This window comes from Eucyclogobius newberryi, unplaced genomic scaffold (assembly GCF_026437365.1).
Source record: "Eucyclogobius newberryi isolate DKJ021-1_F unplaced genomic scaffold, fEucNew1.0.hap1 SCAF_1, whole genome shotgun sequence".
NCBI lineage: Eukaryota > Metazoa > Chordata > Actinopteri > Gobiiformes > Gobiidae > Eucyclogobius > Eucyclogobius newberryi.
In genome coordinates this window covers 35,577,225-35,602,015 of record NW_027315723.1, presented here as the reverse complement: position 1 = coordinate 35,602,015, position 24,791 = coordinate 35,577,225, and the positions used below count along the sequence as shown (strand labels likewise).

The 24,791-nt window shown below is 39.8% G+C and overlaps 1 protein-coding gene across 1 annotated transcript in view; it reads right to left on the bottom strand.

Annotated features, from left to right (window-relative positions):
- The window catches only part of sptlc2b (serine palmitoyltransferase, long chain base subunit 2b), a 35,624-nt gene extending 11,507 nt beyond the window's left edge, over nt 1–24,117 (bottom strand). Inside the window, exons 1-7 of the mRNA XM_072444792.1 lie at nt 23,842–24,117; nt 10,705–10,899; nt 9,516–9,670; nt 6,811–6,959; nt 5,788–5,912; nt 2,039–2,132; nt 742–847 (exon numbers count right to left, since the gene is read on the bottom strand). Of these exons, the coding sequence (XP_072300893.1) occupies nt 742–847; nt 2,039–2,132; nt 5,788–5,912; nt 6,811–6,959; nt 9,516–9,670; nt 10,705–10,899; nt 23,842–23,994 (977 nt within the window). The 5' untranslated portion in view covers nt 23,995–24,117. The remainder of the gene's footprint in view (nt 1–741; nt 848–2,038; nt 2,133–5,787; nt 5,913–6,810; nt 6,960–9,515; nt 9,671–10,704; nt 10,900–23,841) is intronic.
- Between the last annotated feature and the right edge of the window lie 674 nt (nt 24,118–24,791).

The following is a 24,791-nucleotide window of genomic DNA, read 5'->3' as shown; positions in this document are numbered from 1 at the left end:
AGAGGAAGAAGAACAGCATTTTATAACAACAACAACAACAACAACTGACCCAAAGTGCTTTCCATTGCATTAAAAGCATTAAAACCAGGTCAACATTCTACACAAAGCAACAACAATAGACTAACAGTACAGTGATGGGTTAAAGGCAACACTAACTACACAGATAAAACATATGATGTCTTGTTCAGAGAACTCCACGCCCTCTTTGTCCAAAGCTTTGGGCCATAATATTCACTCTGTTTAACCTTTAAGTGAAGGTGATTTTCTGTGAGTGCAAACACTGTCTATTTTGGCAAATAAATCAACACCTTCACAGCCCCGAGAGCCAAAGCAGCTCTGTTAAGAATGCATTAGAGAAAGGTGCATTGATTATGTCTGACACTCTCACAGAGAAACATTGATTGGTTGCTGGTTGATACAATACAAAAGCAAAGGAACAAATTAAGACAATAATAAGACGCATTGGACACAAGGACACTCTTCTTTTCTGTCAAGTTAAAAGGCATATTTATGTAGTACTTCAAATATTATAAGTCAACAAGCGTGTAAACCAGTAGGTCAACATAAATAACAAGTACTGATCTTTTATTTTCACTGAAATGTTGCACCTTAAAGACCAAGCTTTCATGCCTGACGCCACAATGTGCTAAATCACAGCTTTATTTATACTAGCTTAAACAGTAGAAACAGATCGATTTAACAGCGGCGTGTTATAAAACATGACATGGATGATGCGTGTACCTGTAAATGCCTTCCACCACAATGAGGATTTTCTTCCAGGGTCGGTGGGTTCTCGGCTGCCCGTGAACAATGGCGTCCCTCAGCAGCTTCTCCAGGCTCTGCATATCTGCCAAACGTGTGATTAAACAAAGGATTCAGTTACAAAGGTGTATTTATCTTCTTAGAAAGGTCACGCGAGGATCTCCAAGGACAATGGGAGATTTTAAGCATGTATGTTTTATGATTTCATTACACAAATAGTCTTCCCGGTTTCTCGTGTCGGCATCTATCGGACTGAACTGAAACAAGTCTCTTGTTAAACTAAAAAGCCGCTCCCTCCACCAACAAATAAGAGACAGTTGGCTTTGGTTGACACAGATATTTTATGTATTGCAATAAGATCTGGGCTTTAGAGAGTCCAATAAGTACATTTTAGTTGATATACTTAAAAGTAGCAGTGTGTAACATGTATTTCTATGTGATGATACAGTAAACAAAGATTTTATAATGCAAATAAATTCCGTGGCAAATTGTGCTGTAAGTAAAGTTGTACATTAATTTAGTAATTCTTTGTGTTTTTTAGAGGACAATAGTGATAATTAAGTCGACTGTATTTTAAGAGGTTAAGGATAATAATGATCATTTAAATGTGTGTATTTTAGAACTGCAGCTTCAGTATTTCATGTAGTAATGGAATTGATGAATTGGTTAACTGTTTCAAATGCTTAATGCTGAATTGGATAATTGTATTAGTTATATTATAATTATTAGTTATTATAAGTAACTTCTGTGACAAATTACAATGACTGAAGTGTTTCATTTGGCTTTGCTTTTGTTGCAGCTTGTTTCTCAAATAAATTGTACTTTTAGAAACTGGATAACTGGATTCTGCAGCTTTAAAGTTCTTGTTTAGTTTCAATACCATATCATATTTTACAATATTTTGATGTAGCCGCTTATATCATACAAAACAGATACACACTAAAGAACATTCCAGGTAAAGCAATAACATTTCCATGAGGAGAAGAAGTTAAAAAGTTACATTTACAAACATACAACCTTTAAACCTATAATATTAAGTGCAAACTGAGTGCAAGTATCTGCACTGATGCATGGATGTGAATGGTTGATGCAAATGTTTGAGGGCCCAACAAACCAGGAAATGAAGTGACATTTACATACGACCATTTATCATTTATCACAAGTGAAAAGTTTAGAGCTCACAATTAAGACTAAAGTTTTCCTCATCAACAGCAACATAGAAATGAATCATTATTACAGTTATGTGACAACAGAAGTAAGTTTCGCAGTTACTCACTGTTGTGTTTGAAGACTCGGATTGTGGAGCCGGACAGACGAGCGCCCAGAACGAGAGACGCGTGATTCAGCTCGTCGCTCAAGATGAGACAACCCTGCAAAGAACGAGACAAGAAACTCGATGTAAAATTTAGATTTCAACTTTCATAAACTTACCAAGTCTATGTCCCCAGATATGAGGTAAACATATATTATAGCTTTTTCTGGTGACAATTTTGATGCTGATTTATTCTTAATTCATGTGCATTTTTTTATTATGTTGTCATTTGAGTTGCCAGTTCCTTCAACTTGCGGCCAATCATGAATTGTAGTTCCCCTTTAAACCAGTAGGAGTGCAGGCTACATACGGTTCCTTCGTTTAAAAAAGTCATCCAAGAGTTCGTTGAGGAAGCATGTGATTTGCCAATGGTATTTTACAGTAAGCGCTTGTCACGTGTTGCACATTGACCCGTTGGTCCAGATTTGAATGACTCAATTCTGGTCTTTTTACAAGGAAATGTCAGCATTACATAGTTAACCCGTTTGACACAAAACTGTTCCAGAGGCCGGTTCTGGGCCGGTGCCGTTTCAGAACCAGTTCAGCAGAAAACCGGTTCTGACTCGGCTCCAGTTACAGCTGGGCAAAAATGACAACCAGTTCAAGAGAAATATTAAACGTAAGTCAAAAGAATATTAAACGTAAGTCAATAAAGGAAAAGGCAAAACAGCAGAAAGTGGACGGGGCGGATGGGAGAAAAACTGAATAGCACACAATGTGTTGCTATGGCAGCGAACACAAAACCCTACACAAGGGATGTCACCATATCAAATTTTAGTGTTACAATTATTGAGACTGTGATCAAACAATAGTGAAATCTTTAATTTTCTTTCATTCCCGTGGTCTAACGTGTTTGTGATCAGATTTAGGAACTGAAATTTCTGAAAGACAAAATAGAGTTAAATTAAAAAAAAAATATATATATATATATCTTTCATAGACTACGGTAAATTATATATATATATATATATATATATATATATATATTTACCGTAGTCTATGAAAGGTGGAGACATGAGACATCGGGCAAATGAGAAAAGACTTAATATAATACTACTCCAAACCACATGCTTCTACTGACAGAGGACCGGCCGTGGACATCTGAACAGCAGACGATTGGAAACACATAATTTGTGAATGGTCAATAATTGGGAAAAAATTACTGAAATGATTAACCATTCGGAAATGCCCAGATCATATTCTCAAACAATTCTTAAAGTTACACCATTTTCTTTTTCCTTCTTCTTCTTCTTCAATGCGAGTTATGCAACACCCCACTCCATTGTCCCGTGACACAGTAGAAGCTCGCCACAAAGCAACAGGTGCAGTTAACAATTGATGAAGCTCTGTGGACTCTTTGTTTTGTTCGTCTTGTTCAGGTCACATTTTATGGCAGAACAAAAAGATCACGGTTACATACTACGTTGGCCGAAAAAGCAACACCACATTTTTTAACTGAAGCAGGACAATTTAAATGACAGATTGACTTGGTTAATGTTGTACGTGCACATCTTTGCTCTATGACATATCAACAAATCTTCAATGGGACAAGCACTTCAGAGGACAGTTATAGTTCTATTGTGTGAAAAGAAAATTTAATGGAGATTTATCTTTTATTTTATAAATTTTAGGTATTTTTATTGCTGAAAAAATACATATATATATATACAAATTTAAAAAAAATATATCTAAAGATAAAAATATTCAATTTCTTATATTTTGCCATTGTTTGTTTAGGCAAGGCAAGTTTATTTGTAGAGCACATTTCATACACAAGGCAATTCAAAGTGCTTCACAGCAGGAAAAATGCATTAAAATCACAAAGAAATTACAGAAACAGAAATACAATAACATTAACTAAATTAAAAATTATCAATCCAACTGATTGTTTAAACTAATAAAATCACAAACAAAAGAGAAGAGTGCAAAGAAAAAATCCTTTCAGTCATATGCGCAGCTAAACAAAACTGTTTTTAGCTTAGATTTGAACATTGTCAGAGTAGAAGCCTGTCTCACATCTTCAGGAAGAATGTTCCAGATTTTAGCTGCATAAAACTGAAACGCAGATTCCCCATGTTTTGTCCTGACTCTGGGCACCAGCAAGAGGCCGGTCCATGTTTAGTCCTGACTCTGGGCACCAGCAGGAGGCCGGTCCCTGAGGTCCTCAGAGTCCGAGATGGTTCATATGGCACTAACATGTCCAAGATGTACTTTGGTGCTAGGCCATGGAGAGACTTGTACACAAGCAGAGCTGCTTTAAAGTCTATTCTCTGAGCCACAGGGGGCAGTGCAGAGACCTGAGAACAGGACTAATGTGATCATACTTCCTGGTTCTAGTCAGGACCCGAGCAGCAGCGTTCTGGATGTACTGCAGCTGTTTTACAGCTCGTTTGGAGAGACCAGTGAGCAGGCCGTTACAGTAGTCTAATCTACTGGAGACAAACGCGTGGATAAGTCTCTCTAAATCTGGTTTTGACACTATATTTTTGATTTTGGCAATGTTTTTTAGATGGTAAAAAGCTGCTGATGTTATTGATTTGACGTAGCTATTAAAGTTCAAGTCTGAGTCCATTATTACCCCCAGATTTCTAATTTGGTTTGTAGGTTTTAGAGCGAGACTCTGGAGGTGACCGCTAACACTTTCTCTTTGTTTCTGTGGGCCAAAAACGATTATTTCAGTCTTGTCTGAGTTCAGCTGGAGAAAGTTGTTTTGCATCCACACACTGATCTGTTGGATGCAGTGACAGAGTGAATCTACTGGTCCATAGTCACCTGCCGATAGTGAAACATAGATCTGAGTGTCGTCTGCATAATTGTGATAGGACACATTTTCACTGCGTATCAACTGACCCAACGGCAGCATGTAGAGGTTGAACAGAAGGGGACCCAGGACTGACCCTTGGGGCACTCCACAGGTCAGGGTCATGTGGTCTGAGACACAGCTACCAATTTCAACAAATTTAAAAGTATTTAAAAAATACTTTCTCATTTTCTTGTCTCTATGGCGATTGATACGTATATAATGCATTTCAAGCAAAGCACCTATGAACAGGAAGCCGATGGCCCCGTTTCTATTAAGCCATTTTAGATCAATATTGAAGTTTACAATGAATAAAATGTAAAATGATGATCCACTTTTGTTATAGTTCAACACTAAGTAAAAAGCATAGTATGTCTCCTTTATTTTCCATAATATATGGGTCAAACTGACTAAAATTACTTTAAATTAAATTTAAATTTTAAAGTTAAGCATTGCTTAGTGCAGATAAAAAATAAATATATGTAAATCGAATCAATCATCCCAGTTTTAATTCATGTCAATTGTGCTTTACAGTTCAATATGCATCTCTGTGACCTTACTTGAGTTGATGGTTTCCATGGAAACTATGACGTCAGAGTTAATGACTATATTCACAAAAACAAAAAGATTAAAAGTTCAAAAATCTAAGTTGTCTGAAGGCGATATTATAATTTACTTTTCAAACAAATCCCAAAGCACAAAGTTGTCTTCAAAAGCCTTAATTTAAGTTAATTTACCTTTGCCAAATACCATCACATTTTGAGTGTAACTGTGAAATACTGATAAGTTCACGAGGCAATCACCTCAAATGAACTTATTTGTAATGTACGGTAGAGTAAACCCAAATGATTACATGTTAATAAACAAAGAAAGTGCGTTGAGGGTTTATTTGACAGAAGCAGAACTCCCTCACCTTTCCCGTCAGCGCAGGAATGTTCATGGAATTTGTAGCGAAGCCCATGCCAAACACCATCGTCGCCTCCACGCCAAGAAACCGGGCAACCAGCGTCTCCAGCTCCTCGTGAATGTCCAGGTTTCCTAAAACAACACGTTTCGTCAATCTTTCTTTCAAGATCATCTGCTGTATTGCAAAAACTAAAGATAAGACGTCAACTGCTCACAATATTGTTTTATGAATAGGCCGTATACATGGGTTTCAAATCAAAATCTTATATTTTTGAAAGGGGAAGTCTTCTAAAGTCCTTCAAAACAAGGAGTGATCATGTGACCGAAACCCATAAATACGAGAGAATACAGACTACCAGTACATTCAAGATTTAGAAGTATGTTTGGGGCATACACCAAAAAAATCATGATATAGGGTTCAATGTAGCATGTAGTTACTGTATATATGGGTTTCTATTACTTTTAGTGCAAATATTGCCTATCTTAGTGTTCATCCAAGTGTCAAACTTAATTGAATCTGCTTTGAATCTCAATATTATTACGGTCAGGATCAAATTACCATTATTAAAATGTGTTATGACACTCACCACTGTTTTAAATGATACTTTTTTCCTGGACTAGAATGAGAATCACATCCAAGGGGAAAATATTTATTACAGATATGCATCCGACCAGCATAAGAAGAGTTTTGAAAATAAGAAACAGTAGAATAAAACGGTCTATTTTTATATTATGCATCAGCTATACCCCCAGTACAAACGGAATATATTTACACTTAACTTAAATAAATATATCGACAAATATGATTTTCATGTACAATTTGACTAGAATATTGCACAATGTCATTCCAAAGAGGATTTACAGCAGTTTGACCGAGCGGCGGAGCAGCGCGGCAGTAACGTGCTCTTGCAGCTGACCGACACGACTGAGAGGAGAAGCCCAGAACCGTCCTGATGGTGGACTGCAAAACTGGATTCCCCTTGACCTGCTGCAGCCCAATTGTGACCTTACATCATGAGTCAGGCCTTACCCATCTCAGATCTGGTGCTGCTCACGCCGACGCCGTACGTGTGAGCGGCCTCCAGCGCGGCCTCAGCACAGGCCCCAGTTTTCTCTGCGAAGCCCAGGTAATTGTACGAGCCCATGTTGATGACGTCCTTCACCACTTGACCCGTGTGCCTGGAAAAAAGGAAAAATGACCCGCTTGGTAAAGAAAATGTTGGTTTTGAATAAATGTGAGTAGCCATCTGTATAATCGGCTCTTTCCTCTTCGACGAGGCAACATATTAAGTTACCGTTTGCAAAATATCACTAGTTTGCATCACTAACAGAGCAATCAGTCCACATGGCAAGACTGTTTTTCCTTAAATGCCCATTAAACAAATGGCATTGGCGAGTACATAAGTAAAACATATGATTGTACGATGGAAAAGAAGATATCATCTCTATTCAATTCATTTCAGACACATTGATCCATAAATGAACAGTTCAGGCTGAATATAGAGGGTTTAGGGCCTCAAAGTACACTCCAAATAATGCTTTATAAACTAAGGGGAGAAGATTTTAATAAAGACTAGAACGCTTTCAAATAAATAAATAAAAGAAAGCTAAAACTGCAAAAATGTCACCGAGTTTACATTTCTTTTAAACAAAAGGTAAACACCACAGAGTATTGCAGAAGTGACGAAACGTATCGTTTTCGAGTCCAGATGACTACAACTGAATCTATTTCTACAATGGAACACGCCTACACCGACACCACCGAGTATCTGAACCATGATTTCACAATAGCAACAGAACCAAAACTCATTTCCACACAAAGTCATATTACTGCACTTCACTGTATGACTGTGTGACTGAAACCGCTTTCTTCATCAGGCTGTGAATCATGCCTCGCCCTTTTATCACACAAGGTCAATATCTTTACAACTGGAGCGCTGCGTATTAGGACCACGCCCGGCTTGTGCACACATCCACACAGCCTGGGACACTCATTAATGCATCAAATTGTACTAAGACATGAGCTATTTTATTCTCAATATTTTATTCTTTACCTTTGATTTTCCTCAGAAAACTTTAACATTTCAGCTGTAGAAGGACCAATCACTTGTTAGTCACTTTAGGGAGTGAACATAAAACCCTTAATTTACCAGAACGTTCATGTATAATGCGTTACTTTTGTATGAAATCCTGTAAGATAGAGGCAGTATGGGTCAGATATTTGTCAGATCATAGAGATACTTAATATTTATGATAACTTTATCCAGCTCTGCGATACATGCTTTTAAAGTCAACTAATTCATTTGAATTTAGATTTTAATTGATAACTTTAATTTCATAAAAGTATCAAATGTTTTAAATAGGACTGGGCAAGTTAACGCGTTATTATCGCGTTAACTCATCACTTATTTAACGCGATCAATTATTTTAACGCGCGTTAACGCAGGTCGGATTCCCCTGGTCCGCAACAGTTCTAAAGCCTCATACAAACCGCTGCGCCCGACGCAGAATTTGAGCGCGTGTACATTAGAAAGACAAACGCACCGGACGCGTAGAATACACTCTGCAGCAGACGTGCGTCCGAGTCGTCCTGCACATGCTCAGTGGAGTCGAGTCGTCCTGCACATGCTCAGTGGAGTCGAGTCGTCCTGCACATGCTCAGTGGAGTCGAGTCGTCCTGCACATGCTCAGTGGAGGAGTTGTGCTGTGCTGCTTTTCTCGTGGTGTAAATGGATTTTAATGTTGGACCATGGCTTTGGTTTATTAACTTTACAAAGTCAGTGGCTATAGGCGCCAGCCGAGGCAACCCACCGGCCCGCCGGGGGCCCGCGTGAGCAGGTCCCGCCGGCATGAGCAGGTCCCGCCGGGGGCCCGCGTGAGCAGGTCTCGGCGGGCGCCGTAGCTGGGGAGATCCGCGAGAAGGGCCTGGCGCGCGTCTTGAAAACGTGAGTAAGCAGAGGAGTAAAAAAACACCCAGTTTAGGAATCTACAAACTTTTCTGGTTCTTTTCAATGCCCTGGCAGTGGCAATAAGCTTTAGTTTTGTGTTTGATAACAATGTTTAAGTTAAAATGTACACAATGCATTTATTTGTATTTAACTGGTTAAGTGTTTATTTGCACAACTAATGTTATGGCGCTTTAGTGTCAAGTTCTAAGAATTTACAAACTGTGCTGAAGTGTTTTCTGGTTTAGGGATATTTGGCACTAGACTGGTTCTGCTGCTCCTAAAATGTGTTTTGAGTGTCTAATGTTTAATGAGATTACAATGTTTCTGACGTTACCTCTGAAGTGGCCTGTTCATCTTTAATGATTGTGGCTCAGGATTTTGTGGCAAGTGAATACTTAATATTTTATTTAACTGCTACTGAATAAAAATGCTGATGCACTTTACACTTCTTTTGAATTCATTTTGAATTTTGCACGTAAAAATGTGATTAATGGTGATTAATCAGGGAAATAATGTGATTAATCGCGATTAAAAATTTTAATCGTTGCCCAGCCCTAGTTTTAAAATAAATCCCAACCCAACATGGACAATAACTAACAAATAGTCAAAACATTTTAGCAAGTTTGAAAAGCAGTAGGAAGAAGAACAGTTTTTAAATCCTTTTAGACGACCACATCTTTAGAGTTTACTGGGATTATTCTGCAGGTTATTGTGTCAGTGGATTTAAGTATTTTCTGCAGTAATAGATCACTCTGGGGCCAATGTGACGAGCCACGTCCACACTCACTGAAAGGTCCAGTTATAGTCCGGGGACACTCTGTGCATCAGGTCCATCTTGGCTCCTGGGACGCTGCAGATGGGACGGTTCCAGTTGTCTCTGATCCTCATGTACAAGTTTCGAGTGTAGAAGTTCTCAAAGTCCTGATACAGAGGAACAAAATCCTGCAGGATAAGAAGAAGAAAGTCTATAGTTAACTAAGTGTTAAATAATTCAACAACAGACGCCAGACATTAAGAAAAACAGCCTCCACCCAGATGAATGTTTTGACTTGTTTGGCAAGGTTGCATGAATAAATGTTTAGTTTAGTATGTCAGGGACCTATAAAAGAGAAGATTCAGCAGATTTAGCGAAAGGCTGGTTCTTTTGGCAGTAAAAACAGGAAAAACCCGAACAGAAAATTGTAAAAACGTTTCAATCATTGCGTTATACGGTTAACTAAAGGAAACATTAATATTTATGAATGTTCTACAATTTAACAATGCAAACAATAGTATGCACTAGTATTAACTGGGCTGATGCTGGCACAGTTGATCATGGTTTTAAAAGAGAAGGCAGAACCGTGCATGTCCTTTACATGTTACTTAAGTTTACCCAGACAACTACATACCGTCTGAACAGTGCTTATAAGTTTACATGGACGCCAGATCATCAGATTCTTGAAAGGTTATGTAAAAGTTAGGTTTGAAGTGAGTGATCTGATTTTCTTTGTTCTTTTGGATTTGTGCAGGTGTTGACAAGAAAACGTATGAAAAAGGGCAAACCAACATGGCGAAAGAAAGACAGTTTAAAGACGTTATTATGTGTCTTCCAAATTTAACAGTAATTTATTGATTAACTGACAAACCTCACCAGGTATTTTTTGTTTTCAGATGTTTGTAGATGTAAATGCACACCAAACATCAGATGTAATCCTTGGGTTATTGTATTTTTATTGGCCATGTAAATGTATGTGCTTTGAATGGTCGCAATTGGCAATAAAGTTTAATGCTATCTGCAAGCAAAAAATAGACTTGAGATTCCACCCTTTAGTTTAGACCTTTATGAAGATGGTCTGAAATACTTGTGAGTCTTATGTTAGGCAGTAAATATTTGTCACTAATATTAATCTAGTTTAAAAAGCTCTATGCAGCTGTAAACCTAATTTTGAAGATAAAAAAAAATAAGAGATCTTTCCAAAATTGCCCTAAGATGGTACCTTCTGCTCGTCTCTCTCTCGGGCGACATGGCACTTCTCGAGGTTCCACTGGCGGAGGAAGTCGCGGAGGTAACCGAAGACGGTGAGGATGCCGTAGCCCATGTAGGTGAGCACGGCCACCAGCAGGGGCGTCTCCTCGAACGCCTCCACGAACGGCCTCTTGTACAGGCTGGCGTTGTACGGGACATTCTGGTTCTGCAAAACAAAAACATGTAGGTCACAAATTCATTCAAGGTTTTTGTCAATACTGTTTGGTTGGAGAGCAGTGTTTTCGCAATAGTGAGAGTTTTAACTTTATTTCACATCAAGCCATATGCATATGATGCCACAAATTTAAACAATACGTTATTTTCAAGACAAAATAATGGTAGTTTCTTAAATAGCACCATGAAGTCATATTCTAGAGAAACCATTCAAAATCAATTCAAGAAATGTCAAATTGTTTCCTAAATATGCAATTTATTTTTCAGTATTGACACATATTGATATATTTTTAGTATCCAAACAACAATAGTCAGACAATATTATGTCAATCCAACAGAACATTAAAACATGTGAAATGTCTGTAAAAAAAAATAAAATCCCTATTTGAATGCTTACAACATAACTAATTTCATTTTTTTAATAAACTCTTTTAGTAAAATGTTTTAAAGCTATAATAGTCCATATTGAAATTTGCATTGGAAGTGGAAGCTGTAGCAAAATCATTAAAAACATGGCTTTTTTTTGCAAACTGGGTCAGTAAAGTGGGCTTGAGGTCCTCATACACGCACCTAACACTATCAAACCCACCAGTACAATTTATCCAAAATAGAATCTCTAAAGCGTGTCGTATCAGCCCAAAGGCAAGAGCCAGCCTGATTATTTTAAAACGCAAAAAATTGTATTGCCGACTGCTAGAATTGTCCTTCCAAGCCAACCCAAGATCAATTAAATGATTTTTAGCTCAACTGTCACGACTAAAACACTTCGCTACCTTAGAAATTCTCATTAATATTTCAGCAGTAGTTTTATAAAATGTCAAAGCACATATTATAACTCCAGACAAAAATAAATAACCAAATACAGAAGTTTAACAAAACAAAGAAAAGTCCTGACAAGTACAATTTAATCTTAAACTTCTAAGACCCATGACTAAAACCCAGGGACCAATGAACGATAAAAGAGCCATTGATAAGAGTTCTCCTCCAGTGACGTTTACGAGCACAGGATATTGATTTGGGGATTATGGGATGCTATAAATGTGGTCCGTCTTCGAGGAAAATCCATAAGGAGCCCATGTCTTTGCACGGCGACGATAAAAGCCTGCCAAAATAAAAGCGGCCGCATCCTCTGGTGAACCGCTGATACGTTTTAAACCGATACTGAGAAGTTGGCGAGTCACTCATTACAAAGACCCTGGAGCGCAGAGGCCATGTGAGCAGCCAAGCCTCTCCGAGAAATACCTCAGAGCTAAAGAGCGGCAACGCGACTGCACAGAATGGACTTTCCAAGGATTTAGAAACTTCACAGTAGCTGACGTTTATCCCAGTGAATCAAGGTCACGGCCCATAGTTTAATGCTACAGTATTTAACATGGGAAAAGGCCTTTATTTTGTGCTTTTTCACCCGTACAATGTCACATTATGTCGTTCGTAATCGTTCCATCAGTAGAAGGGAATAATCAAAGGTTTGGGTTATTGATGTTTAAGAAATGTATTATGAATTTGTTTTTAAAAAGACCAAACAATAATTGCACTGAAAATCACGATCAATCAACATCCATCCATCCATTTTCTACCGCTTGTTCCCTTTCGGGGTCGCGGGTGACAGGAGCCTATCCCAGTGACTTCGGGCCTTAGGACAGTGGCCAACTTGTCACAGGGTTAACACAGAGACATAGACATTACAGACATTACATTCACTCTCTAGGGCCAATTTAGAGTTACCAATTTTACTTAACACATGCATGTCTTTGGACGGTGGGAGGAAGCCGGAGAACCCGGAGAGAACCCACGGTAACACGAGGAGGACATGCCGACTCCACCCAGAGAGATCATGTGATGTTGGTCTCGAACCCATGATCTCCTTCTTGGGAGGCAAGAGCACTAACCGCCTTTGCCACCGTGCACCATCATGACTAGGTTTCAATATGAATAGTATTTGAACTTTTATTGCCATTCTCAGTGAAAAAATTTGCAAACTAGGCACTTGCTTTGGCGATTGGTGTAAACAGAGAAAGTAAAAAAGAGTGTACTTGATTGATTTGCTTTTGTAATTAGTCGGAACGGGACAAGATTAGGATTGCATGATCAATCGAATCGAAATCCCAATTTGAATGGACGCAATTAGAAAACCACAAAGGCTGTGATTTCTTGAATTGCCATCATTTCTTCCCTAAACAACACAATATCCCGTGTTATTCTAAATACGTAAAAACTTGTTCTGAAATACATAGTTTGTCAGGCCTTCTTCAGTATGTTTGTCATTTCTCCTGGATGCGCTTAAAGGTGAAATTTGAACAGAATCCATTTATTTTGACGCAGAGGGGTGGTTTTAGCATGCTTCGGCTGGTCACCGCCATGCCAAAAAGATACCGCCATGCCCAAAAGATACCGCCATGCCCAAAAGATAGCTCCATGCCGCCATGCCCAAAAGATACCGCCATGCCCAAAAGATAGCGCCAGGTATTAAGATCACAGTGCAAAAATGTTTTAAGAACTTCTCGCTCGCGCCGCCCAGCGTTTGTCCCACCGCCATCCTTCAACCTCAGCCTAGCGAGAACAATAGTGTGATAGTTATCACATTTGTTTTGAGATATATCTGCAAGTTATTGCAATAGTGTCGTTTAAGCTCCTTATGAAACCATCTTCGTTGATGTGGTCCTTTAAGTCCTGATATATCCACGTCTGCTCCCGCTCGCACTTCGCCTGCTCAACAACAACACAGAGCAGCCACATGTGTCTGTAAACACGCACAGAGCTACGAGCTCACTCGCTGGTCTTTTAGCTAAAAACATAATAGAGGTTCAGAGCCAAATGTGTCGTCCAACAAAACAAGAGAAAAAGACAAATGACTTCCCATTGCATCCCAGAACGCAGACTTCACTCATTCACAGGTGGTGATTTACGGTCATTTTTTGTGTGCCTTTAATATAACAAGAGCCACGGTCCTGTAAAAATTGCTGTCTTATTTTTCTGAGAAAATATGCTTTTGTGAAGCTGCACAGATCCCAAATGGCTGTGTATGTAAAGTGAAAATGCAAAGCACTTAATGGTTTTATCAAAGTTGCGTTTGAAAATTACACAACACATAAGTCGTCTCTTCTGCACATTTTCCCTACTCAAACGGTCCACACTGCACAGAGCATGAAAGCCTGCTCTTATATCCACTTTACCCCAGATGCACCGCTGCATGACGTGGACATGAATGGCAGAAGTATTCATTTAACCCACGCGGTTAAACGAATACTTCTGCGCACAATGAACCAACATTCCGCGACATCACCAACATTCTGCCACTCTAAGAGATAGGAAAAAAATTGCTACTTTGACACTGATTGTTGTTGTTGTTGTGTTACTTTTTATGGCGGTTGGCAGCCAACTGAAAAGGTGCATTTCTGCATCTACTTTATTCACACGGATCCTGAACAAACAACAAGACCTTCAGCTGGAACATGGCTTTGTGCGAGAAGTGCTTTCGTTACCTTTCTTGGACTACACTGATGAGCTGATTGTACTTCTATTGCACTGGAGTTTAGTGATGTGACTTTGACGTTTGCTGCGGGTTCATCCTGTGTCTCTGTTCTCCACCTGAGAGATGCTGCCAAGGAGCATTGGGCCTTTCGTGGCATGTTGTTTTTAGGCTGAGGAGTAATAGGTAGGCTATGAAGAAGAATATGGTGTTGTTAATTTTAATGGCGGTTGACAGCCAACTGACAAGGTGCATTAACCGCCACCTACTGTGGATGTACGTCTTCTGTTGATGTACGTCTTTGAAGTATGCGTTTTACGCTATGTCATAAAAAATCACGGAAAAATAATAAGAAAAAAGGAGAGAGAAAGAAAGAGAGGAAAAAAAGAGAGAAAGAGCCTACATAGCTTCTTCATAGCCTACATCATGTTGTTGTTGCCTTTAGAGGCGGCTAGCAGCCAACTTCTTCTTCTTTTGTGTTTTATGGCGGTTGGTATTGTGGTATTGGTATGGTATGTTGTTGTTGTTGTTGTTGTTGTTGTTGTTGGTGGTGGTGGTGTTGTTTGTGTTGTTTTATGGCGGTTGGTATCCAAGTGTTACATCACCGCCAGACTTTATTCCTTAGACTTTATTCCAGCTGGCCTTCTTCCACCCTGACATCCAAGCATTACATTACCGCCAGACTAGAACCTTCTTTAGACTTTAAACTTTTTGTTGTTGTTGTTGTTGTTTTATGGCGGTTGGCATCCAAGTGTTGCATTACCGCCAGACTTTATTCTTCAGACTTCATATTCCCGAGTCCGACCAGCTTCATTCCAGGACTGACTCTTCTTCATCTTACTCTCCTTCTTTGATGTCCGGTGCTTCCGTTTAGTGAATGATGTTGTTGTTGTTGTTTTATGGCGGTTGGCATCCAATTGTTGCATTACCGCCAGACTTTATTCCTCAGACTTTTCGTAGTCCTCAGACTCTGTCGTAGTCCGTAAAAGTACTCCTTCCATTGCTTTGGTGTTACAAAGCCCATGAGGTCATGATATGTCTTTGTGACTAGAATAGTTGTTGTTGTTTCAGAGACCAACCGGCTTTATTCCAGGGAGACTCTTCTTCATCTTCCTCTCCTTCTTTGACGTTCGGTGCTTCCACCGTACAGCTTTATTCTTTAGGCTTCATTCTATAGGCTTTAATATGTCCACTGATGTCGCTGCTTGGTAGCCGTGCGTCTACGAGACTGGGCGAGGACAGGAGACCACCCCCACCCCCATCTCGTCACTCTGATCACTCTGACTCCCCACAAGCAGACCCCCATCACTCCGACTCCCATTTACCGCCTTTAGCCTGTTTTCTATATCTGCCCAATCAAGCTCCTTTGTTCCAAGGAATCTCCCTGCAGCTTTAGCAATGATCCTGATCCTTTCAGTTCTACTTTGAGTCTGAGCAGCACAGTTTACAACATCCACCATAAAGAGTACAAAATCCTCTCTATCCACAACCAGGGTATTCTCATTAATTCTGGAACCTGCACACTTGGGACCTCCACTCTTGAAACCTTCACACTTCTTGGGAGCCACGCTGGCCTTTCTCATTTCGCCCTGGCTGGGAGCAGCGCTGGCTCCTCTCTCTGTATTTACTCTAAACTCGTTACTTGAAACTTTCTTGACTGCATCTGCATAGGATATACCTTGAGAGACCTTTATTTTATGCACCTCAGCAGCTCTTTTGCTAAACCTGCATCCCCCGTAGGCAGAGCTATGTTCTTCCCCACACTTACAGCACTTCAGTTTTGCTCCCACGTCACACTTCCCATACTCGTGATCTCCTGCACATTTACCACATCTTTGCCTCCCTCTACAGACCGCTGCAATATGCCCAAAGCGCTGGCACTTAAAGCAACGCAGGGGCGGTGGAACATATGGCCTAACGTCATGGCACATGAACCCAATGAACACCTTACTAGGCAGGCACCTCCCTTCAAGTGTTACCATTACCGACAAGCTGTCACATCTTACCCCAGACCGGGTCACCTTCAACCGCCTAGCGTCCACCACCGTAGCTCCAGTCAAATTCTCCTTAACTTCATCCACAGACGTCGCCGTAGGGACACCTACGATAACTCCTCTGACCGTGTTTCTTTCAGCATCAGACACAAGAATGTCCTTTCCACCCAGACGTTTAGTTCCAATCACCTTCCTTTGCTGAGCTGCGTCCTTGCACACGACCAGCAGCGAGCCATCTCTAAGGACACTCGCACTCTTGATCACTCCCACAGCTACAGTTAGGCTCTTTGACAATGCCACTGAATTCCACTCCTTAAAGGATGCACTATCCTGTGCAAGCTTTATGATCACCTTACAGTCTCTGCTCTCACCCCGGATATCAATAGCTTCAGCCTCATCCTGCTGCTCATTCCCAGACCTTTTTACGTTTCCGGGCACGTGCAGCCAGAAAAGGCTGCTCCTCCACGCCGTCCAGAACGTCTTCGACCACCGATCCACTCTCCTCCGCCATTTTTGTCTCTACTAAGCCATGATAGTAATCACAAAGCAGAGCGTACAGCATTCCACTGATGATAATGTCAAAGACGACGATGTCACCGGTCGCCAACGTTACGTTCTTTACGATAGGGAAAAATTGCAAATTTGACAATGCATCCCAGAAAAAGACAAGACCGAGGGATACAAAAAGTAACGCCAAGAATCAAACAAAGATCATCTACAAAACAAACTTTAAATGCTTAAAATCGGACAAGAGATACAACCTAACGCATGCCAAAACGAGTTGGTATAAAAAGAGATAAGATCTACAAGAACTGAAAGCTTATTCTCTCTTTTTTTTTTCTTCCTGGTATAGCGTAAAACACATACTTTCATGATGTGAAAAGTATGTGACACATGACACAGTCACTCAATAAGAGATAATAAAGACAAGGACAAACTACAGTTGGTGAATGCACCTTTTCAGTTGGCTGCCAACCGCCATCAAAAGCAACACAACAAGAAATAATAAAGAGAAGAAAAAAAAACAGTAACTAAGAGTTATCAACCAAATACAGGTTAAAATATGGATATACAGATTTTTTACAAATAATTCATTTTTAATAATGTATTTTCGACATCTTGATTTAATAATGCCATGGTGTTTTTATAAAAGGTCTTATCATACGTGTTTTAAAGTCTGTATGGTCCAGATAACGATTACATTTATCAAAATGCCATTACAGTTATTCTTATTATCGACTACTCCGCCCTGAAGGAGATGATATTGCTTTGTCTGGAAAGTTCCACAGTACAGCAATAAACAGGTCCGATCTGTGGAGAGGCGACCTCACTCACAGTAGCAATGCATATATTTTCATAGGTATGTTTGAGCAATAAAAACACCTGTAATTAAATAAATCAAATACAATTTATTTATAAAGCACAATTCATACAAACCGCAATTCAAAGTGCTTTACAATGTTTAAAACATAATTGAAAAAATAAAAACATAATGCAATTTATAAAAATATAAAACAATGTACATCAGAGTGAATAAATAAAATAAAATTAATGTGGTATTTTAAAATATTTAAAACCAGGTAAAATCATGTCAGTCATAGGCGCGGCTAAACAAAACAGTCTTTAGCTTAGATTTAAACACAGCCGGGGTGGGGGCCTGTCTCACAACTTTGGGAAGGCTATTCCAGACGTTTAATGGTACGTTTAATGCCATACTAAGGGATATTCCGGGCAAATACAAGTGATGAGCTCCAGACAAAATGACATGACGTACCTTTAGATGTAGAAACAGCTGATTTTGCAATAACAACAACAGCCCGATGTGGCACCGCCCAGGCTTTAAAAGGTTTTGGGGTAAATTATGAAAGAGCCAACTTCTCACGGTTTATTTTCGGCTTCGTACACACACACACTTTGAATTGAAGAAGGAGGCTCTTTGAACACTTTTGAAAGACGCATTCATGCTCGAACTACCACAGCGGCTAAAAACAACTCTCCTGACGTCATTTGCATCCTTTCCTACCTGCACACAAACCAGACTCGCAGGGTAAAGGACTTGTTGCTATGTGTTTTGGTCATCCGATAGCTGGAAATCTGCCTCCGGCCTCTGCTCTTGAGAACTGAGACGACCTCGCGACGATGATTTTCGTTTGTATTTGCAGACAATCAAGTGGTTTGTAAAAAGGTGCTGAGCTGAGACAAAAAGGAACTCGTTTTCTTAGTCCAGTCGCCGCGGAAACAACCGTGGCGACAAATCTGTAACTTAATAGGCAAGTTTAAACACAGTTCCCACTATGAAGAAGCAGAGACTTTGCAGAAAAAAATGACTTCTTTCAAACAAATCATGCCATAACTGCACAAAGGTCTTAAAAGTATGTAGTACAGAGCAGATTTTAGACTTTATGTGTGTTAAATGGCACTGATAATAAAATAAAAGCTATAATTTATGCTTTATAATACCTGATAATTTATGCTTTATAATACCTGAAAATGCTTTATAATACCTGAAAATATATCAAATCAAAGACGATGACTTTTTAATGCTTCATCTTGGTCTTTTACACTGCAACAGTTCAAATAAAGCTACACAGATATGTTCTAAAAGCGCGGAGGCAACAATAGAGGGGACGACTCGCTGTGCGGAGCCACTCCTCTGTGATTAAATTTCATTTGTGGTTAAACAGCCACATTTACCTGAGCACTGAAAAAGACCTGGGTGTAACTTGCCTCAGTGAACTATACATCAACAAACAACTGACACAATACTAAATCAAGTCATTTTTAAACACCGTGTTCCATTGAAATGTCTTTTCAGTTGGAAAAAGAAAAGCCACAGATACCATTGAATAGTGTATATTTACAGTTGTAGTATTATCGAGAGTACACGCTTGATATAACTGTGCTAAATTCATTCCCGTTTGGAAAACTCTCATGCCTCTTGTGTGTTTGAGTGAACCAGGTTAAACATTGACAGACGCTATAGGTTTAGAACTTTTAGATAGTTGGCCTTTACATTCCGTCTGTCAAAAGTATACTTGTCTTTTTCATTGATGTTTTGCAACCTTGAAAGTTGAATTTATTTTGTTTCCGCCAATGACAGCTACAAACAAGTGCAACATGTTCAAAAGGGACAAGGAAGAAGCACCAGTTTATGCCGCCCCCATTTACAAACCATATGTGTATGTAAACTCATCACCAAAGTATTTCTACACAGCGGTTTTACACAACAGAAAACATGTTTTGTTTGTGCCATTTTAAATGATGAATGTTACAACGTTCATTGCTTTTCTGTAACCACACATCACTGACTGATACACTAAAGCTTGTTTTATTGTTACTAGGGCTGGGCAACGATTACAATTTTTAATTGTGATTAATCACATTATTTCCCTGATTAATCATTAATCGCATTTTTACGTGCAAAATTCAAAATTAATTCAAAAGAAGTGTAAAGTGCATTGGCATTTTTATTCAGTAGCTAGCAGTTAAATAAAATATTAGTGAGTATTCACTTGCCACAAAATCCTGAGCCACAATCATTAAAGATGAACAGGCCACTTCAGAGGTAACGTCAGAAACATTGTAATCTCATTAAACATTAGACACTCAAAACACATTTTAGGAGCAGCAGAACCAGTCTAGTACCAAATGTCCCTAAACCAGAAAACACTTCAGCACAAATTGTAGAATTTGACACTAAAGCACCATAACATTAGTTGTGCAAACAAACACTTAACCAGTTAAATACTAATAAATACATTGTGTACATTTTAACTTAAACAATGTTATCAAACACAAAACTGAAGCTTATTGCCACTGCCAGGGCATTGAAAAGAACCAGAAAAGTTTGTAGATTCCTAAAACTGGGTGTTTTTTTACTCCTCTGCACTAAGCCAGTTGCTAAGGCACCAGATTACTCACGTTTTCATCTGATAAACTGCGCGCCGGGCCCTTCTCGCGGATCTCCCCAGCTACGACGCCCCCGGCGGGACCTGCTCACCAGGGCCCCCGGCGGGACCTGCTCACGCGGGCCCCCGGCGGGACCTGCTCACGCGGGCCGGTGGGTTGCCTCGGCTGGCGCCTATAGCCGCTGACTTTGTAAAGTTAATAAACCAAAGCCATGGTCCAACATTAAAATCCATTTACACCACGAGAAAAGCAGCACAGCACAACTCCTCCACTGAGCATGTGCAGGACGACTCAGACGCACGTCTGCTGCTGATTGTATTCTGCGCGTCCGGTGCGTTTGTCTTTCTAATGTACACGCGCTCAAATTCTGCGTCGGGCGCAGCGGTTTGTACGAGGCTTTAGAACTGGTGCGGACCAGGGGAATCCGACCTGCGTTAATGCGCGTTAAAATAATTGATCGCGTTAAATAAGTGATGAGTTAACGCGATAATAACGCGTTAACTTGCCCAGCCCTAATTGTTACACATTGCATTTTGAAATGTCATTTTCCTCAGGTATTTTCCTTTCTGTCCGAGAAATGTTTAAGATGACAACAAAGTATTTCTCTCTTTGGACAGGACTTAGGCTGTTGTAATATTGCTACTACACATGACTTGTTCTTTATTCTATTATTCTATATTCTATATTGAGTTAACTGTCTGTAATAAAAACTGAAAATTACCTCAAAAATAGACAGAAACATTAAGTGTAATCTCCAAAACAAAGTGATATTTCTGCTCTTTATGGTTAATTTTATGGTCCATTCAAGTTCCATGCGACACATAAACCTATAACTACTACGAGTACCAAATACAAGGTTTACGATTACAAGTCCTCGTACTTCTATTATCCTGTCGCTACCACCACCACTACAACTACTACTACTACAACCGTCACTATAGTTCTATTCCTTATTATAGGGGACCACACCCTAAACAGCCTGGAGACATTCCTTTCCCGCTGAAGTGTTATCATCTCCTCCTCCTCCTCCTCCTCCTCCTCCTCCTCCTCCTCCTCCTCCTCCTCCTCCTCCTCCTCCTCCTCCTCCTCCTCCTCCTCCTCCTCCTCCTCCTCCTCCTCCTCCTCCTCCTCCTCCTCCTCCTCCTCCTCCTCCTCCTCCTCCTCCCAGGAGACAGAGCCTTCCCATTAAAATCACACAAGTGACAATTGATGGCTGGTGCTCCTCCTCAAACTTAAGTCAGTGTAAACAGAGACCGGTCTTACAACCCATTCACACAAACACACGAACACGAGTAAGCAAAGGCCGTGAGGGACGGCAACAGGGTTTAGGGTTACAAGTCAAAAAAGAAAAAAAAACTAAACTAGTCATAACAGGGAACTATAAAAGCAGCAATAACAAGGGCTGCAAACAGTGAATAAAGTAGTGAACCAGTGGATTAATTTTACAAAATGATTTGACATTTTTGTAATTGACCAATACGTTGAAGAATACTTTTTTACTTTGTTGACATTTTGATCCAATAGGGCCACTATATGTGACTGTACAGTCCAGATATAATGATAGCAATTTACTTAAATAGTCGAATAGTCACAATTATTCCGTTAATTTCTGCAGTCCTATTGACCTGCCCACTTTTCCCTCTTTTCCCACGTGATTGTCACTTCTGTTGCAATCGCACATCCGGTCCAGCGGGAATTTGGTTTGAATGGAAAAGTCTTGCCGCTAAAACATGCTATAAAGTAAATATATTTGTGTAAAATTTCCAATGTTCATGTGAAAGTCAACAATACACTGATTCCCTGGGCGGCCCGAAAACGGCTTTTTAGTCTGTGTAGAACTTATTTTCTCTCTAGGTCGGCAGCTCTATATTAGCTAATACAACCAGAAGAAGGGTTAGACTGTAGGGCAGACGTGCTTTCGGAATAAGGTGAATAATGAACCACAACATAAACATGGGTGGTGGCTGTAAAAATTGTGTTGTTTACAATGAGCTTAAGGACAAATCTTCCTAAAATGACTCTAATTCTAACTCCTCTTCTAACTCTAACCTAACTCCTCTTCTAACTCTAACCTAACTCCTCTTCTAACCTAACTCTAATCCTAACCCTGGTAACAAGCTCTGCACAGAGGAATATCAGGGACATCAAGGTCTTAAATCCCTCTTTAGTAAATATCATGAGGAGTAAAGCTGATGGTCTGACACCGGTTTGGACATTAAGTGTTGTTTGAGTTTGTTAAAACATTTAAAAGGAATATTCATGGTTTATAATGTATGGTATTTTTTTTATTTGTGGGTTAGGAGTACAAATTACCCCGATTTTTCCCAGAACAGTTGATTTGACCGAAAATAAGAAGGTTAGAGCTTTCTTTTCATATGTGACATGCCCAGCAGCTTGATAGTTTCCCTTTATCAGATGGTGGACAAAAAGGAATTAATTAACACAAAGTCCACAGGCCCAATAAGACATGTTGTATATTTTCAAAAAACAAATAAAAGTAAACAGATTATTGTCCTCTCATTCATATTAGATTGATTGGTTTTTTTCGAGTTTATAACATAGTGTAGGACACATGGTTTACAGTAATGACATATTTGCATTACCCCTACAACATAAAGAAGAAAGTAGATTTGCAGTTGGCTGCCAGCCGCCATTAATAACACAACAACAAACAGGTGAACAAACAAGTTCATATGAAATACACATATACAATATCCATCATGTGTCCATGATGTGTCCGTGATTCGAGTCAATGAGAGAGAGAAACTAATAATAGCCAATAACAGCTCGAAAGGGAGAAGGAAGTAGAAAAACATATTAGAATCAGTATTTGGATTAGAGGCAGCAAGAATACAGAAGTGCCACACAATCAGCAGAGCAAGTTCCTCTCTCTTTCTCACTCTCCTTAATTATTATCATTCATTAACGTTATAGCGTAAAACACATACTTTGAAGACATACAACTACAGCAGGTGGTGATAAATGCACCTTTTCAGTTGGGTGCCAACCTCCATTAAAAGTAACACCACAACAACAACAACAACAACATAAAGCTAATTGAAGACATGGATTAATTAACTCTACCAATGATCAAATGGAATAAGTGCGACTGGATGAAATTCATTGACTATTTAAATAGTCACTAGTGGGACGATACAGACTCAACAAAAAATAAACAACATTTTAACAAATAGATAGAAATATCATAAAACAATTTGTAATTTTAATCAATAATCCAAAAATAATCTCTATCTAGCAACCTTTAATTGGCATGTAATTGTTAAAAAAAAATAAAAAAAATAGAAATAATCGCAGACTAACGGAAAATAATGACAAATAGTAGATAATTAATCATTAGTTACAGTCCTACATTGAATTAAACTCGTCTCCTCCTCCACTAGTCAAAGCAGAGATCAGCCAGTCAAATTTAGCGCTAGAATATGAAAATAAACCGACGAAGATTATCGTAGTAAACAATGACACGTTTTGTTCGGCTTCGGCCACAACTTTCGCGTTCTGTCACGGCCGTGTCGCGCAGCGGGTTTGACGGATGGGCCTGTACCTTATCCCCGGGGCGACGATACTTCTTGGGAGCATGTTGTTGGCAGAAGCAGTGGGTTTTCTTCAAGAAGCCATTTTTGGTCATTGGTTTCCCGTTCGACGCGCGATGGCAGGCGTCCCCGTTTAATAATTTGTTCGGCGAGCCTTCCGTCATGTCCGAAAGTGTGTGGAGGATGCTCAGGAGGAATTGAACTGAGCCAACTTAATAGTGAAGTCATGTATGAGGAGAAGACGGCTCGCGACGCCTCCTTCACCCGCGTCCAATTTCAGCTCGTGTGCCTCCTCGCGGCGTCGCCTCCTCGATTCCTCGTGTATAAACCCCACCCATAGACAAAAAAAAAAAACAGCCAATCGTGCACAAGATAAAGAACTTTCCATTGGTCTACCTCATCTGTGGGCGTGGTGTACAGCTGAGGGATCGAGGAGCTACAGCGACGAGGAGCTAAGTCTTCAGAAATGGGACGCAGCTCAACAGCGGTGCCAGTACGATCGTACCGGAAGCACACGCCTAGCTTGAATTTGATTGGTCAATACCTTTTTTTTTTAAACATAGATCGCTTCTGTTAACACAACCTCAGGCTCTCAGTCATCTCTGTGTCTTCTTGTGCCCCGTAGTTGTTTTGTTTATCATCGCAAACTGTTTACAACCACTTATTAATCTGTATAAACACAAAATACGGTTTTTAATATGGGATATTTTCTGTTGTTCCGTCAAATTTTCTTATCGGGACTGATGTATACAGTGTCATCACTCTGTCTGGACACCTTCTCTGTTGGACGTCACTCCCTTCTCGGCATGGGACGTCCTACAGACCATACCATGGAAATAACCTGTAATAACCTTTGCACAGGCGTTAGTTGACTGCCCCTATCCGGTGACGCAGTTTCTCACCTGTGTGAGGCGAACCAGGGGTCAAGGCAAGGGTTGTTTCTACTACAAACATTCATTGT